At 44.2% G+C, this 16,787-nt stretch overlaps 1 protein-coding gene across 1 annotated transcript in view; it reads left to right on the forward strand.

Moving 5' to 3' along the window:
* Positions 1–9,272: 9,272 nt before the first annotated feature.
* FHDC1 (FH2 domain containing 1) overlaps positions 9,273–16,787 on the forward strand; it is a 32,284-nt gene continuing 24,769 nt past the window's right edge. The window contains exons 1-2 of the mRNA XM_066548187.1: positions 9,273–9,845; positions 16,616–16,677. Coding sequence (XP_066404284.1) covers positions 9,363–9,845; positions 16,616–16,677 — 545 coding nt within the window. The 5' untranslated portion in view covers positions 9,273–9,362. The remainder of the gene's footprint in view (positions 9,846–16,615; positions 16,678–16,787) is intronic.

A 16,787-nucleotide genomic window follows, 5' to 3' on the forward strand; every position in this document is an offset into this window, starting at 1 on the left:
TCCATTTTGCTCAGCAAAGCAATTGTTCTAATGGGAAGCCTCAGTGAGGAGGGTTCTCTGTTCAATAAGTTATTAAACTGATAGTAGCCTGCTGTAGTACTGTAGCTTTCTTTGTCACTGCTCAAATACATGTGCTTATGAAATAATTCAAGCTCATATCTTTTATTTAAAATTAGCTTTTTAGAGCTAACCAAATTTTGAAACGTGTATGAAGAGATTGTAAGAGAAAAGACACTTCAGCATTTCCAATGGGAAGTAGTTATGGTTGTGAGGCTTTCTGATCCTCATAAAAAAGCACTATAAATATCTTAAGGTTGTCATGTGGCCTTTATCTAGGTGGACAGTTGTCAGGATGGGATGTTTTTGTTGTTTGTAGAGGAGGCCATACCCACCTTGTAGAGACTTGTCTGTGACAGATTTCATTTCTGTTAACAGATTGTTACATTAATGCTTACAGTGTTGTGTGAGTTTTCTTAGGATGAAGAACTCAAAGCAATCAGTAACATTTTCAGATATGCTGTTGTAGCTGCTGTAGCAGAGACGTGGGGAGCTGTTTTGATTCTCAATGACCTGTAAGTTATCTGTACTCCTGGCTTCTTTGAAATTTGTTGCTCATGTTATTTTGTTATTCTGAATTCTACAAACAGTTTTGTGCTCTAAAAATGCTCTTTGGCCTACTTCATGCTTTTACAAGCCTCTTACAAATAACATTTCTGGTTACAAAATGTCTCTGTATTCTTATTTGGAAAGAGATCTACACAGGCAAGAGTATACTAATACACCATTAACATCATAACATCATTAAAGTAACAGCTTTTTTTTCAATCTTCAGTCAACTGGTTTGCCCAGAAACCTTATCTCTAGTCTGTCTGTCCTTTCAAAAATGATCAAAGTAATGTAAAAGGAAAGCTAAATGTTTCCCTCAACTCTGTTTTGAACTGAATGGGGGGCATATTCACTTTTTATGCTTTGCTTATCTGCTCTTGTTCCTTGTTGTGGTGTTACAAAAAGTGAAAGCTATTGTAATTATTTAGCATTCCTCATCTGCAATTGCCTTCAGGTTTGGGGGTTTTTTTTAGTCTGGCTATATTTTCCATGTTGCATGTTTGGTGTAAGGGTTGTACTAGTCACAATTTTTTTAATATTAGTTGTGAATGTTACCATATTTTATGGTAGCTCCCACCCTAAAATTAACCAAACTACTTGTTGCTGAGCTGTGTCAAGATGAAAGGGTTTTTTTATTAGAAGATCTTTATTAGGCAGAGGATTTGACTGCTGCTTGGTTTATATTTCTCTCATTTCTTACTGTTTGTTGCTCTTTGACATCTTTGTGTACTTTCTGGTTGCTCTGGTGTTAAAGGCAGGGATACACAGAAAACAGAGTTCTCTCTCTGTGACAGTGCTCTTGTTCACCTCTCTACATGTGTTTTACCAACATCCTTCCTCTTCATTTCCATGAGTCTTGTGTGGAAACCAAATGGCCAGGGACAAGGAGGGTGTTCACGTGTTTTTGTCATCGTGGCAATAGATTGAAGGGAGTGAAGGAAGCAGCTTACCCTGTAGTGTAGGCGTAGCAGGTAGGATGGTTTGTGCCTGCCTTGGGGAAGAAGGGCAGAAATTGGTGGAGAAGCAGTGGAAAGGGAAAGTGATGTGCTGCTGTTTGCAGCAGGGTCCCTGCTCCGAGGCACAGAGCAGCAGTGTATGAAGCTTGCACTGCAGTGGCCTTGGACAGAAAAGCTCAGTCTGTGGTTTGCCAGTCTTTTGTTTCCTGTGGCTGAGACTGCTGGCACAGAAGCATTGCCTTTTACACTTCAGCTGCTTTTCTAAAAAAAAAAGTGTAAGAAGGGAACAGGAGCAGCAACAATTCTGTGCTGTCTGCTCCTGGTGGTGTATTTCTGTAAAGTACTTGTTCCCAGCATAAAGTGAGCATTCAAGTTTTTATAATGGCTGTAGGTGAACAGAACTTTGTTTTCTGAGCAAATAAACTCAGTCTCATCCCTTGATGAGAATCTGTTTTAAAGAGAATAGCTACTGGAGGAGAAGAGAGTATTTGATATTCCAGGAGGAGCAGAAAGAGAGATCAGGAGAATCTCTGCAGAGTTCCCGTGTAACACTGGTTGGTAGGAGTGAGATGGGTCTCAGTGTGGCTGTCTGATAACATTTCTTAATTAAGTGCAGAGATCAGATCTAGAACAGAATAAACCTGAAAGAACTTTTTAGTTCAGGTTTTCCCTGTTGTTGCTGTTCACGGCAGCATAAATCCCTTGGTTCAGTCCGGAGCAGTTCAGTTATCAGCAGTGTGTTCCTATTACTTAATGAATAGTGTGTCTTACTGTGCTAATTAAATAATTATACATCTTGCTGCCTTTTAAAAAATACTAAGGGCTGTAAATTCAAGCACTTAAGTGATAAATAATGCTAAAAACTAGTGTTGCCTGTTCAGTTTGCATTTGCCTTTCTTCCATATGCATCATGCTAGTTTTATGTGATGGTGGTAATTAATTGCAGGATTTTGTTTTGAGATCTTAACTAACAGAGTGCTTAATTTTGAGCCCAAATATAACTTGGTTATTTTGACAGGACTGTCACAATTAACTTTTTCTCCTCCTTTTATCCAAACTCTGTAAAATTGAGGGATTGTAATGAAGATGACACCTTTTTTCAGGTGGTGTAAATTGCTTTATTTCCATTAGATCTGTTCAGTCATTAGATTTGTGTTCAGCCTAAAGAATTAGATGCTCTGTGCTCTGAAGAAAAGCAGAGTTTACAAAAGACAAGGTGTTTTTTTACGTCTCATAAGAAAAAAAATGCTTTAAAAAAAGTAGTAATCCTGAAAACTGTCTTGAGCATTTCATTAATTGCAAATCTTAAAAAATTAACAGTATGATTTGGTTTTGTAGTATACCAACTCATCGAAATGCTATCTGTTCTAGGGAGGTGCATTTGTTGTTTATTATAGGCGGGGCTGCTTGATCTGCCTATTATTAAAGTTGCCTAATACTTCCTACTGTAAAGACCAGTTTTCAGTTGTTTATAACTCAGAGTCATTTTAGCCGTGTGGGCAAAATATTTGCCTGTTGAGTGTTACATGTTTAGGTGAAAAAAATCTAAAGCTAAAAATTTAAAATGAATTTGCTAACATATTTTGGAAAAGTTCAGGGAGAACAAACCCACAGGCTGAGGAAAAGTGAAGAGTTTAACTTCACATCCGGACTGGCTCCCAGGTCCTCTGCTGTCCTGTTTGGGTTCTGATTTTTCAAATACAATGCCATTATGCAAGTCTCTTGTTTGGCTTGCTCTTTCCGTCTTTTCCAGAGCACATTTGTGCTCATGACTGGCAGCAATGAAAACAAGTCCCCTTGGCTCCGGCAGAAGCAGTTACAGTCCGAGCGCAAAGCGCTTCCTCGAGATGACCTCAGGGCCGCCCTGACACTCTCGAGGAATGTCCACACTGGCTCAGAGCTGAGCATGTCCTCTCCAGCTGCTGCTAACCCTGCCAAGCAGAGATGTGTGCTCTGATGGGAATTGCCTTTTACTGCACTTGAACTCTTTTCATTCAGTGAATTTTCAGCTTAAATGACTGGGTTCTGGCATTACGTTCCTTAAATTTTCCTTTTGTTTTAATATTACTTTTTTTTTTTTTAAATTGAGGTAACTAAAGCAGGCTGTCCTGCCAGACCAGTAGATCAGACAGATTTCTGGCTGCAGAACTGTGAGCAGGAATGGTGTAACCCCTGCAACCATGGACCTGGGCCAGAGGAGGCCACCTGGTTCCCCACTCTTCCTCTGGTTCCTGCCTCCCAACATCTGAGCAGACTAAATAGCACAGGTGAGGCACTACACAGGTAAGATAAGATTTTGTCCTGCTGCTCTTGCCTTCCCACCCCTGGTTGTATCAAGGTGTTTTCTCTCTCCTGTGCTCAGCTCAGAAGCTTTGGTGGCTTATTAAGCAGGACTAAAAGTGAGGTTTTTTCTTCCTCCCTCCCTCCTTTCTCAGGAAAGGAAGAGTTCCTGTTTCCACCTTTGGAATTTGCCTTCTGTATAAAGTAGTGTTGGGGCATGTGGGCTGACTATTAATTGACTTGAGTGAGGTTCTTCACCTTTACTCTTCCTGGGAAAATGTTTTTATTTTAGACATAGGATTCAATCTCTTGATAGAATATTTTAGAACCGTTTGCATTTGTTTGCTGTCTTATCAGTCGATGGTACTTTGGCTTTCGGGCATCCACAACTCACATGCGCTGCTGCCTGGAGCGCTGTAACCCAAGGCTGTGATCACATCTTAAATTCGTCTGCACTTCTCTCACACCGTCCGCTTTGGAGTCACAAGGGGCCCGTCTTGCCTCTTCCCCCGAGCTTGCAGGGCTGAGGAGCGGGAAGCGCCGGGGTGAGGGATGCGGGATGGACCGAGGGATGCGCTTGCTCGGGAGCGTGGGCAGAGGGCGAAAGGCTTCAGCCGTGGAGAGGAGCCCGGTCCTTCCAGCCGGGCGCGCTGCCGGTAGCACCGCCGTCCTGCTCCTATAGAAATAGTTACTGTGAGTGCGGCGACAGCGTGCGGGGAGGGATGGCTGGATGTGCCGATGGAGCAGCTCAGCCGGAGCTGGCTTAGACCCAGTGCCCCCGGAGGCGCCACTGCGCATCTCCGTTCGCCGCGGCGGCGGCACCGGCGCTGCGTCGTGGGTCGCTCTTCTCCCGCACGGGCTTTTCGGTGGCACGGGCCGGGCAGGGGGATCGAGGCCCCGCTGCCCCGCGGCCGGGCCGCTCCCGGGGCCGCCGCCACCGTCACCTGCCGCGGCCCCGCCCGGGCGCGCCTGCGCTGCCCCGCCCCGCGCTCCGGCGGCGCGGCCGGGCCGGGCGCGATGGGAGGAAGCGGCGGCGGCGGCGGCACCGGACCGGGCTGCGCCGCGTGCTCCCGCGGGCACCGAGGTGAGCGGGGCGCGGGGACCCCCGGGCCGGGCGGGGGCTCCGCTGTGCCGGGAGGCGCGGCCGGGCAGTGCGGGGGTGTCGCCGCCATCCTGCGGGGGTCCTTCGCTGCCTTCCCGAGGCGTAGGAGGGGGGAGCGCTCACGGGGAGAAGACGGATTCCCCTTCCCGCGGGACCCCGGGCCCGGCCGGCCGCTGGCACGGCGGGAGGGCCGCTGCCGCCGCTCCGCTCCCACGGCGCTGTCCCGGGCGCTGTCCCCGGCTCTGTCCCGGCTTTCTCCGGCGGGGCGAGCAGTGCCCCCGCCACGTCCTGCGGGGACAGTGGGGTCGGGGCGCTACCACCGGGCCAGGGCGCGTTTCGGACGGCGGGGTCCGGCGGAGCTGGAGGGCAGCGGGAGCGGTGTTATCCCGGGTGCAGCCGAGCCGCCAGCGCCCTCCGCGGTGCCCCGTGGCCTGCGGCGTCGGTGGAAGGGAATTACGGAGTAAGGATCTGTCGCGGCCCCTCGGGTGGTCCCGGGGGCATGGCCCCCACAGGGCACCGCAGCCTGGCACCTGGTCCGGGCGGAGAACACAGCGGTGCGGCTGGGGCTCCTCCCGTGGGAGCCTTTTCCTGCGGCACCTGGGAGCCCGAACAGAAAATAGCCGGGGTCGAGCCCCCCGGACAAGCCCCGTCAGGTCCCGGCCCGGCCGGCTGGCAGGGACGCGGTGCCGCACAGCGCTTTTGTGGGATGCACTGAGCCGGGAAGTGCAGAGTCGCTGAATAGCGTGACCTGCGTGTTCCTTGTTACCAGCAGATTTTGGCAGGATCAGGGGATGGTTATTGGCGTTTGCAGCTCCTCTGTCTGCAGTCAGCAACTAGTTGCTGCTCCCTTTGCCTTTTGTAGGGTTGTTCTTGAGACACAGACACCCAAATGCTGTGGTTGGGCTCGGCGTTGTTCTCATGAGAACTTGGAGGGCGCCTGATACAGAAACGTGGGCAGGGGAGAGCATAAGGTGTGAGATAAAGGGAATCAGTCGTATCTTGCAGTATGAATTATGAAATGCCCTTCAGTGCGTTGTGCACCTTACCTGTTAATTTGTGTATGCAAACACAATCTGTGTCTGTCTTAGTGGCAACTGCCTTTTTTGCAAGAAACAAATTACTTTAGAGTGCTTTTCTTACCTGGGGAGAAAGTTGTCTCCACCCTCTAACTTTTAAAATTACATTTCCAAGTTAGATTAGCTTGGCTAAAACAATGAATGAGACAAAGAAATAAAATATTTCTTTTATGCCAAATATGGACACAATTAAAACGTGCAGTAAAGACGTTACTTTAGAGCTTTGGTGCTTCTCCGGCTGTTTTGGATAACAAACATGCAACAATGAGGTATAATTGCAACGTCTTAAACGTTTGTTCTTTGGTTCATTTTTTTTCCCTTTAATCCTTTGAAAAGTGTGGAGAGGCTCCTTAGGAGTTAAAATTTTGCTTGGCTTCTATTACGCATCCTGGTCTCAGCGTGTCTTGGTAATCTGTAGCTCACAGTTGGAACGGCTGCCTTGTTCCCCACCTCCTCTTGCTGTACTTCCTGCTCAGAGGCACCTGCTGATACCAGCAGGCAGCCCAGAACCTGTCCTGGCTGCCAGCTTCTCTCCTCTCCCACCCACGGTGGTGGTGGGAGCCTCTGCTGGGAAGAGCTTTGAGCTGCTCCTCCGAAGAGGCAGCATGAGAAGGGAATTTTGACCAGTCTCCTGGTATCTGGTAACTCAAGACTGCCATCCTCTCGCAAGCAGGTGACCTCTCTCACCTGGATCGTGCTTATCTGTCAGAAAACAAAGCTGAATGCCAGCCTTTATGCTGTGCCTTTCCTTTTGTGCCTTCCTTCCAAATGCTGATTCCTCCCCTTTCCTGGTTCTGGCTGTTACCTCATCTAAAGCAGTACGGGGCTCATTGGATTGAAAACAGTTTTTCCTGTTCTATCTATCTTTACATCTAGGTTGGGATGTTTTCTTCCCCGTGCCTTCTCCCCTCCTTTCACTAGGAGTGTCTCTTGTCTAGCGCAGGAGCGCTCAGGTCTGAGATCAGTCGTTTTCCACTCCTGTGTGTTAGTGCTGGGACTCTGATGATTCATCTCCTACAACTCTGTTCCATTAGGATTTGATCCTGTTTTTCCTAAAGCACATGGATTTATTGAAAGTCTCAAAATGAGGTTCTTGACTGTTGCCTGGGGCATGGTCGGTCAGTCTGTCTGTGTCTGTTTTTAAACTTTTTTTGGTGAATGTGTGGGAACCCAAGTTAGAAAATAATAATGTTGAATACTGCTTTGTATGATGGTGGAAAACTAGCTAATACATTTTTCATTTTTAAATAAGTAGTAGGGAGGAAAAGTGTTTTTCCTATTTCTTTAGTATTTCTTTAAATTAATGCAACACTTAATTGCTTTGAGTGGTTAATCTCCTTCCACCACCTTGCACCTGCTTTTTTATGCCTCTCTGCTTCTATGATCATGAATTTGGGAGGAGAGGCGTGAACATGCAGAGCCCTGTAATAGCAGCTGGGTATTAATGCTGACTTAAATTTGAAACACTCTATCCTGATCCACTTTCTTTGTAGCTTCTCTCCTTTTTACCATGCCATTAAAATATTTTTCATCACGCCTGTGATTTAAACCTCATACAGGCTTTTTATATATGTTTTCTATTCTTGTAAACGCACGGACAATGTAAGGTATGGGAACGGAAAATCTGAAGCAGGAGAGAGGAGCTCATTGCTACCTGAGCACGGTTTTGAGAAGAAAAGGTACAGTGGATGATTTTGTGTTGTTTTCCATTGATTTCAGTGAAGCTGTGAGTGTCTGAGTCCTTGCAGACCAAGAGAGAATTTACCCTAAGGCTTTTTTCTGTGACTTGGGTCTGTTTGTTCTTGTACGGTCTAGTGATGGATCTCTGGCAAAAATAGTGAAGTTTTTTCATCACTATTATACATTGTCAAATTGATCTGGGTTGCTATTAGCTCCGTGTGAACCCTGCTGAGGAGGCATACCACTAAGTCAGTGCCAAATTTCTGATTTGATGTTGTTCTTGTGCCAGGGCATTACTTGAGCTTTTTCTGGTGAGGTTTCCTGAGGCTGAGTTTTCCTCAGGGGCCTGTTTGTCTCCTATCTAAGTTTGCATTGTGTGCAATCTTTGAATTTTCAGGGTTTTTTTCTTGTAAATTCCCAATTTTTTTTTTTTGAGATAGCTTCCAAATTTCCATAAAATCATGAGATTCCTTATTGGTATGTATTTGAAACACTTTAATTTTTCTCTGAGACTTATGAATTAAATCTGTTTCAATAGATTTAATTTGTTAAAAGTGTGGGGTTTGTGGAACTTGTGCTTTTACCTGAAGGTTTGCTGCTAATAACAGCATTTTTATTTAGAAGGTAACAGTATAAAAAAAGTGCTAAAACCCACTGTGATTCCTGTTGTTTTATGAGATAATCCAGAGGTTAAAACTTCCCAAAGTATTTAAAGCTTTGCATATGTGCAATGCTTAGGATGTGTAGCGTCCTGTTCCACCTACCAGCTTCTCTGTCCTTTCTCTCTCTCTGTTATTGAACTGGCACTGTTAACCTGGATGCTGAAGTAAATTATCAAGGACAGCTTGATCAAACTGTGGTCTTTCTTCTCTGAGTGGATTTTGGGAGATAGTGCAGCCAAACCAATAATACTTTTAAGTTCATGCTCAACGAACACAGAGACTTAAGGGACTGTACACTATTTTTGCCCTTATTTACATTTATGTGAAAAATAAAAAGGCAAAAAAAAGTAGTACACTAGGCTAGACTGTTTAAATTATCCGTAAATTTTTAGCTATTTTTATGCAGTTTGGGTTTGAACCATGGTTTAGAAGATTCAAACAGGGTCTGTTTGATGCAGTTAGTCAGTACCATAGTTAGTACTGTGTGCAGTCAGCTTTAAAAGCATACCTGAAATTAACAGTGGAATAATATTTTTTTAATAATTCGACATAACTATATTCTTTTACAAAATTGCACTGAATGGAGATTAATAGGTAGTTTTGATACCCACTGTGGGTGATTTAGAGGTATTCTTGTGTTTATATATGTTCTTGAAATCTAGGCACCTGAAGCTGTTTGAAATCTTGGTGTGGATAAACATTAAACTACTGTCCCATGAAAGGCTTTTGATTCACTAAATTTCCCTTCTGGATTGAAAACTTGATAGCTGTTGTGCCTTTGGTGTCTTTTCAGTGCGAGGGACAGCGTCCAGTGTCTGTGATCTGAGTGTCCCTGTTGTCCTTTGTCGCAGGTTGCGGAGATGGTGCAGTCCCCTCTTGTGCTGCCGCTGCTGGCAGATAGGGTTTGAGAGGGCGTGATCCCAGCGGCTGCTGCGCCAACTGTTCCATGCTCCAAACCCATCCAAGGAAGTAACACTCTCCCCTTCGGGGAGGCTGTAAAATGCATGTTATGAATTGTCTCTCCTTGGTCAATGATAAAGAAAATGGGGCAATTCCAGTTGCGACGGGATTAATGAGTGAGGATACGACGACGGCGCCTCAACTTTCTCAGCCTGCAGCATCGTCGCCCCCCGCGCCATGTCCCCTCACAGGGGCTCCCCCGGCCCCTCCGCTCCCCCCGGGAATGCCACCCCCTCCACCACCCCCTCCTCCACTGCCTGGCCCCAGCATACCTCTGCCTCCACAGCTGGTCAATGGGCACGACAGCCATGGCAAAAAAAAACGAATGCGGAGTTTTTTCTGGAAAACTATCCCTGAGGAACAAGTCCGTGGTAAAAACAATATCTGGACAATTGCTGCACGACCACAGTATCAAATTGATACAAAGACAATTGAGGAACTTTTTGGGCAGCAGGAGGAAGCCAAACCCCAGGACTCCCGAAGCCGATCTTTAAAATCTTCGTTTAAAGAGACTAAAGAGGAGGTAAGAATTAAAGTAAAACCTCTTTTTTTACATAATGCTGTAGGAGTGGATGTGAATTCTGCCTCGCCTTTTTCTCTTTCTCTGTCATGTTTCATCCTTATGGCAAATTTGTCTTGATTCAAAGGAGAGGGGAATGATGGGAAACATAAACTCTTTGTTCTTAGTGGCACATATTTGTTTTTCAAAGAGCTAACTGTGTTTTATTATTTTTACTTGCTAAGTGCTGTGATTTGATCACCTGTTAAAATAAATATGAATAAGCGGAGGGAGCTGAAAGCATCTGTATTTACTCATGTTGGATAGCCCTTGAGTTTCCAGTGTGGAACACAATTGTATTGTCTCTTCAACTCCTGCTCTGTGTCTGTGATGCAGGCAAGATGTTGCACATGCAAATATGTACCAGGCAGGGGAGGAGAGGGTCCTGTTTGCAAGGGTTAATGCTGTATTTGCCCACAGTATCCTGGAGACATCAGGAAGGGAAGTGCCAGTATGGCAGCAAGGATATAGAACATAATACAGTGATTAAGGGTATTTGTTATTTGATAAATTTAAAGTTTCCACTTTCTTAAACATGACTTTCCTGCTAAGAAAAACTTTACTTCATCCTCCCTGCTTTTTCTGGACATGAAGATAACCTTCCAGGAAAGTCCCAAGATTGCTGCTGATTTCTGTTCAGGTGGCAAGGAGTACTCTCTACCGAGTACTCTCAGGTTCAGACACTCTCCAGGGAAGTGATAAGTAGCTTTTCTAGTTCTTAAATCCTCATTTATAGACAGCCTCTTTGTGAAGCCTGAATTGAATTGTCTCAAGTGATCTTTCTCTAAAGTAATTGGAGGGCTGAAATGCAGATTTAATCACTAGCGTGTGTCTACATACATGTTGGCTTGTAAACAAAATACAGAAGGCATGGGGTTAAGAGATGTAACAATGCATCATTTTTTAGTGAGAAAATAGGGACATGAAGTTGCCAATATCTTGCAGGATTCAGGAGGTGTCAAAATAAGATCAGAAGGGACAAGATGAGAAACCAATGCACTGATGGTATGCATGTTGTACATAGTGAAATTTAAGGTTTAAGATGGCATGTGTATTGTAGGCTCTGAAACCTGATGTTGGGAGGTAGTAATTGGGGCCATCATCAGAGGTAGTCATTAACCTGTTCAGGCTATGTTCATCTTTGAATCAGGAGTGTAGTGAGTGCACTTCCTGTGCTGAGAACAGACGTACAGAGTTCTGGCCTCCTGCATTTCCTCAGAGGCTCCCCTTTCAGGACTGCTGTGTGATAAAGATCTAGTTCTAGTAAATATTACAATAAGTTTCATAAACTGAATGTGGCCCATAGTGTGCAGTAGGTAGGTCAGAGAAAACCCCAGTGTGCTCTAGAAGTCATGCAGTGGTAGAGATTAAAATCAGAGGCCTGCAAAACAAGGGATTCTCCAAGATACAATGCCTTGGAAACAAAACCCTGCCTTGCTGAAAGTTATGGTTTTCCTGCATCTGTCTGGAGCTGATATGGTGGTGCGGTGCATTTGCACTGCTTGATGCCTGTGCACCCTGGCTCAGGGCTCCCATGGTGACTCTGCACGTGGCAGGTGGTGAGGCAGCAGGACTGGCTCTGAGTGATGCCACTTAAGTGACAAAATGTTCCACTGGCTCGCTAAGCTTTGTCAGGCATGCTGCAGCAGTGTGTCAGTGGTGAGCAATTTCTCATGTGCTAATGGACTTTGCAGTCCTATCTGCTTAGCAAGGAGGGAAGGAGATAATCCTGAGGAGCCGTGTGTTACTGGAAATACAGATGGGCAGCAGCTCACATGCCTCATCTGCTGCAGGCCTGGTTCAGCAGGGGCTGGGGATGGGAGCACAGGCCTGGTTTGTGACTCCATGGATTGTCAGCCACCTTTGATTCTTTCAGCGTGGATGGCTATCCTCAGCTCACTCTGGTAAAACCAACAGAGGCTGACAGGAGCTGGGATGTGAGGAATCTGTGTGACCTGGTGGAGAGTGTGCTGGTGTGGGGCTGAAGGAGCTCTAGTTCTGCTTTTGGCTGTTTCATAAACTGGCAGGGCCAGGTGGACCAGACATTTTGAGTTTCAGTACCTCTGTTCCTTTTGTGTATGACACAGTTGATTTTAGTGCTTTATGGTCTAGCAAAGAAAAATGTTCTTAGAAGTTTACATAGTGGAATTAGCCTAGTTGGCATCATATATCAGCAATGAATTTTCAAGACAACTTCAAGTGCATAAACTCAACTTTTACTTAGATCCAAATCTGAAAAAAGCAGCATGTGTCCGAAGTGCTGTACAGAAGGGCAGGGCCAGAGAGTGCTCTGTTGTCCCTATGGCCTCCCTCTTGGTGCAAGGTGTAGCTTCATTGGAAGGGGTGAAGAGTTACTCTTCAGCCAGTGTTGAGGGCACTGCCCTACAGACTGTGGAGGAGATTTGGGGTTTCATACCTTTGCCAGAGATCGCTGTTGATTATGAAATTATGAGCAATTTTGCTAAGAGTTCTACGCATGTAGGAGCTTACAACACTGCATGTCCTTTGAATTCCTCACTCCACAGAGAATTCATATGTAACGTCATCATTATAACAGAAGTCCCTTCTGAGGCTTGAGTCAAACTCCTACAGCAAATGCTTTCCTTTTTGTAAACAAGCTCTCACCAAACCCTTAGGAGATTAATTAAAATGTTTCCTTGACTAAAGGCTTAATTTGCCCTATGGTTCCATGTAATTTGAGGCTCTGAAAAATAGGGGGTGCAAGGTTAAGTTTACACGCCAATTTACTTTCCCCATCCTTCAGTGGTGTCCCAGTGTGGCACAGCAGGCACTCAGCCAGGCTGTAGTTAGCCTGGCAGCAGAGTGGGCAGAACAGCTTCTTGTCAGCCAGAGGAACTGCTCTTGCTTTCTCCTTCCAACCGTGCCTCTGCTCCTGTGTCTCACCTCACCCCACCTGTCCGCTGCCTCTGGACAGATATTGACATGTAATACACATATTACACCCTCTGTAAACATATTTAAGTGAACAGCTCAGCAGAGTGCTGTGGGGCTCTTAGTTTGTTTTCTACTGGAGCAGTTTCTGCTCTTTGTGTGAGGTTTAATGACTTTGAGGAAGGATGCAGTGAATTCTAGAACCTGTGCAAAGGGACAGTGGGAGGAGGAGAGAGAAGGAAGATGGAAGGAGTGAACAGGATGTCTCTTGCCCGCTCTCCTAGACGCGCCTTATCTGTTTTCCCTGTGCTGGCTCTGATGCTTGTTCCACCTTCTTGAGAGCTGATTCAACCTGTTAATCCAGAGAAGAGCTATCAGCAACAACCAAATGAGATGAGTACCAGTGCCTGCCTAAGGGAAAAAGCAGGCTAGGAACGTGACATGCAAGGATGACACAGAGTGGGGCAGCCCTTTAGTAAGCTGCTAGGTTCACTCTGCTGCACTGTGACTGCAGGCATGGAGTGATGGTTGCTATGTTGTAATGTGAAGTGGAGGCTGAAGCAGGATGTTATTTATATGCTTCCTAACCTTCAGCACCCAGCCTGAGCCACCAGGCTGTTCCATGCTTGCTGTAATTTGTAAACTCTGTCCCACCATGTGAAATCCCATTATTCTTGGGCAAAGAAAACCTACAATGTTTTGTTTTACTGATCTGTTATAAATCCACTTTGTTGTGTTTCTCTTCCTCATTGATGATTTCATGGCAAGAAACTCCTGTTGCATCTCTCCAGTCACTACAAAGTCAGTTTTGATGTGAGTCTTTTTGTGTCTCCCAGAACACTCCTCTGAATCTTTCGTATTGATTGCGAATTCGTGTTGGGATTACTCTTACCATCCACATAACTTCACCATGGTACTCAGGCTAATTTTCCCCTTCTCATAGCACCTTGATAACTGTGGTGAATTAACATTTGTCAAATTGAGATCTGTGTGATCTGTGCCTGCTGCAGATTTTGGAAATAATGCTGTGTTGAATACTCTGATGATGAGAAGTGGAATAATGAGTGAATTGCTGTCCTTGGTTTAGAGATTGCACTGTTTATAAAGTAGATGTGAGAAGTGATGGCAAGTGACTTGTGATGTTTTACATGGGCTTGCAAAGTACAGGTATGGAGATGGTGGAAAGTATCTGAGAGAGTTGTAGTATTTCCAGTTTCAGAGAGTAGAGGATGAGAATGGAGAAAGCTCTCCTGAATTTATCTAAAGTAAATCATAAGAAACCATATGAGAGGTGGGTTTTTTTTGCTATGGAGAATCCCAGTGGGACTAGGAGTGCCTGTTCCCAGTTCTCAATTATAGTCCAGTGTAACTTTTTGAGTCAAGGAGTCCAGGGGTATTACTGGTGGACAGCGCTTCAAAACCTCTTTGGGTGGCAAACAGAGACCTGAAACATGCTGTGCTGGCAGCAGCGTTGATGGCGTGTGTGAGCAGAAGACAGGAGCAGACTGAGCAGAATTTAGAAAAAGCTGTGGTAATGTTCAAAGGGTAAAAAGCAACAGCAGACAGTGCTCTGCATGAACAAATTTAAATGAAATCTCAGTGGAGAAGAGTAGAAATTGTGAACAGATGTTCAGGCTGAGGTTATGACTCTAATATGCAACTGAATGTGGGATGGAAGGTAGTGTATTTGTGTGCAAGGAGTAGGAACTTGTATTTATGGAGTATCTGCCAGGTTCCCTTTTCTCCTCCTTGTGCTCTCATCTGGAAACTCCTTGAAGGTAGTTATGTAATGACAGCAGTTTCAAACACTTCTGATAAGCTTGGAGTAGACACCAAGCAAAGAGTGACCACAAAGTGAGACTTGTTCTGATTGTGTGGTTAAACAAGGAATCAGAGAAAAAATAGAGTACAGCCATATACAGAGCAAGAAATGTATGTAAAATCCTGGTACTTAACAACAGCTGTGACATTTTTTTGTTGTGCTGATAAGACAAATGCAGCTGTATATGTTCCCCTTTGTTATTTTTCTTCGAGGGAAGATATTAAAAAAAATTATGTAATTTGTTTGAGGTTGTACTGTAAATCTGAGTTGTGCCATGGAAAACAAAGGTTTACTCATCTGATGATCAGTCTCCTTGTAACAGTTACTGACTGTGATTTAAAAAATGTACACAAGGTTAACTCTGAACATGCTTAAAAACCCCAAACAAACCAAAAGCCAAATAATGGTAAAGCTTATAGGCTTAAACTAGTAAGTACAGAGAAACCAGAGAACTGGGGGTGACCGGAGCAATTGGAGACTGGAGCTGCAGTTAGAGAGGTCAGTGAGAGGTCTCTGCAGTAAAACATTTGAAAAAGATTAGATACTGCAGGGGGAGAGATATTTGAACCTGTCCTGTGTTAAGGGGCTTTTCCTTAATGATCTGTTGGGGGCCTCTCAACTCTTAAGATAACAGGAGAATAAACCACAATCTGCCCCCTTATCTCTGCATATGCTGAAACTGAAGGGCTTCAGGCTACCAATCATCTAATTAAAACTAATATGCTGATATTTCCTGTGTTTTCTAGTCTTCACTGTTTTCAGGAGAGAGGAAATTCCAGAATTTCAGAAAACTTTTCAATATGAGTCACTATTTTCAGCAGACGGAGAGGCTGTCTCCTGGGTGTATGTTGAGGATAGCCCATTAATCATCCCTATATTTTCACTGTCACCAGCTGACTGCAGGCTAATTCAATTTCGTGATAATGCCAATGTTGCATTTATATATCTACTTCTAATCTGAGCACTGTCACAAAGGTCAAAATGCCTTTCCAGTTGTCAAAACCACAAACACATGCGAGTCCCACAGTAGTCTTGAACATCTATGTGTACTGAGCTCTTTTATTGTAGCCGTCAGGTGGAACTGTTCAGGTGAAACAATCCTCTAGTCCTTGTAAATCTCATGACTTCTATAGCTGCTATCACCAAAATAGCTGTGGTAAAATTTTAACCTTAAGGACACAATTTGCTAAAACAGGCCAAACCTCTCAGGTTTAAACTTGTGTGCTGTTACAGGAAGAAAAATAAAAGAGGCACTTTGATTTTAAAATTTTTTACAAAATTAAGGGGAAATATTGTGGGGTGGGTTTGGGTTTTTTCCTGTCTGCCTAATCTTCAGAATTATGTATGCAAGATGATACAGCAAACCAACTTTGAAGTACAAAGCTGGGAGAGCTTATTTTATTATGGATTTCTGTTTGCTTGTAGGTAAGCAAACAGATTTGAGCATTTCGTGTTTCAGGGCTTGATTCAAGATCGACTTACTTATTTTCCCCTGAGTCAATGTGGCTGTTAGTTGGCATGAATTAAGTCAGTAATGCACCTGATCTCTGCTTAGAAATCACATTTCTGGTTTTCTGCTTAGAAATCCCATCCTCACATTTGTCACAAAACCTCTGAATTTACATGGGTTTTGAAGTGTGGTGTTCACTACCCTTGGGGCCTTCAAATGCAATATAGTGTATTACCTGATAAGCAACATTTTGCAGATGCAGGGTTATGAAATAAGCAAGAAGAATGTTTTTACTTTGTAATGAAATAGAAATATTGATTCTTTCCTTCATTATATGTTGCTATGGAATTTTTTGCTTCACTTGGAGAAAGGTGATGTGAGTGTGCTATATATTTTCCTGATAAAAACTAGTTTTGTAGTATATGAGCTTTGTTGTTAAGAAGTGACTCTATATTTATTTGGTCTGGGATTTGGTGCAAACAGTTACCTGTAGCAATTTACGAAATTATATCTGCATTATATGCTATTTTCTTAGGTATTGTTAGATTAATCTCTTGCTTTCTCTCTCAGGTTTCCATTTTGGATGCAAAACGAAGTATGAACATTGGGATATTTCTCAAACAATTCAAAAAGTAAGATTCTTTGTAGTTCTCATAAAATATATACATTGTGCTCTGTGCTTGTGGAGTTTGCAGTTTTATGCAGTTTTCTCAAAAGTAATTTGGCATAATTTGTTTTCTAA

This window comes from Molothrus aeneus, chromosome 4 (assembly GCF_037042795.1).
Source record: "Molothrus aeneus isolate 106 chromosome 4, BPBGC_Maene_1.0, whole genome shotgun sequence".
Lineage (NCBI taxonomy): Eukaryota > Metazoa > Chordata > Aves > Passeriformes > Icteridae > Molothrus > Molothrus aeneus.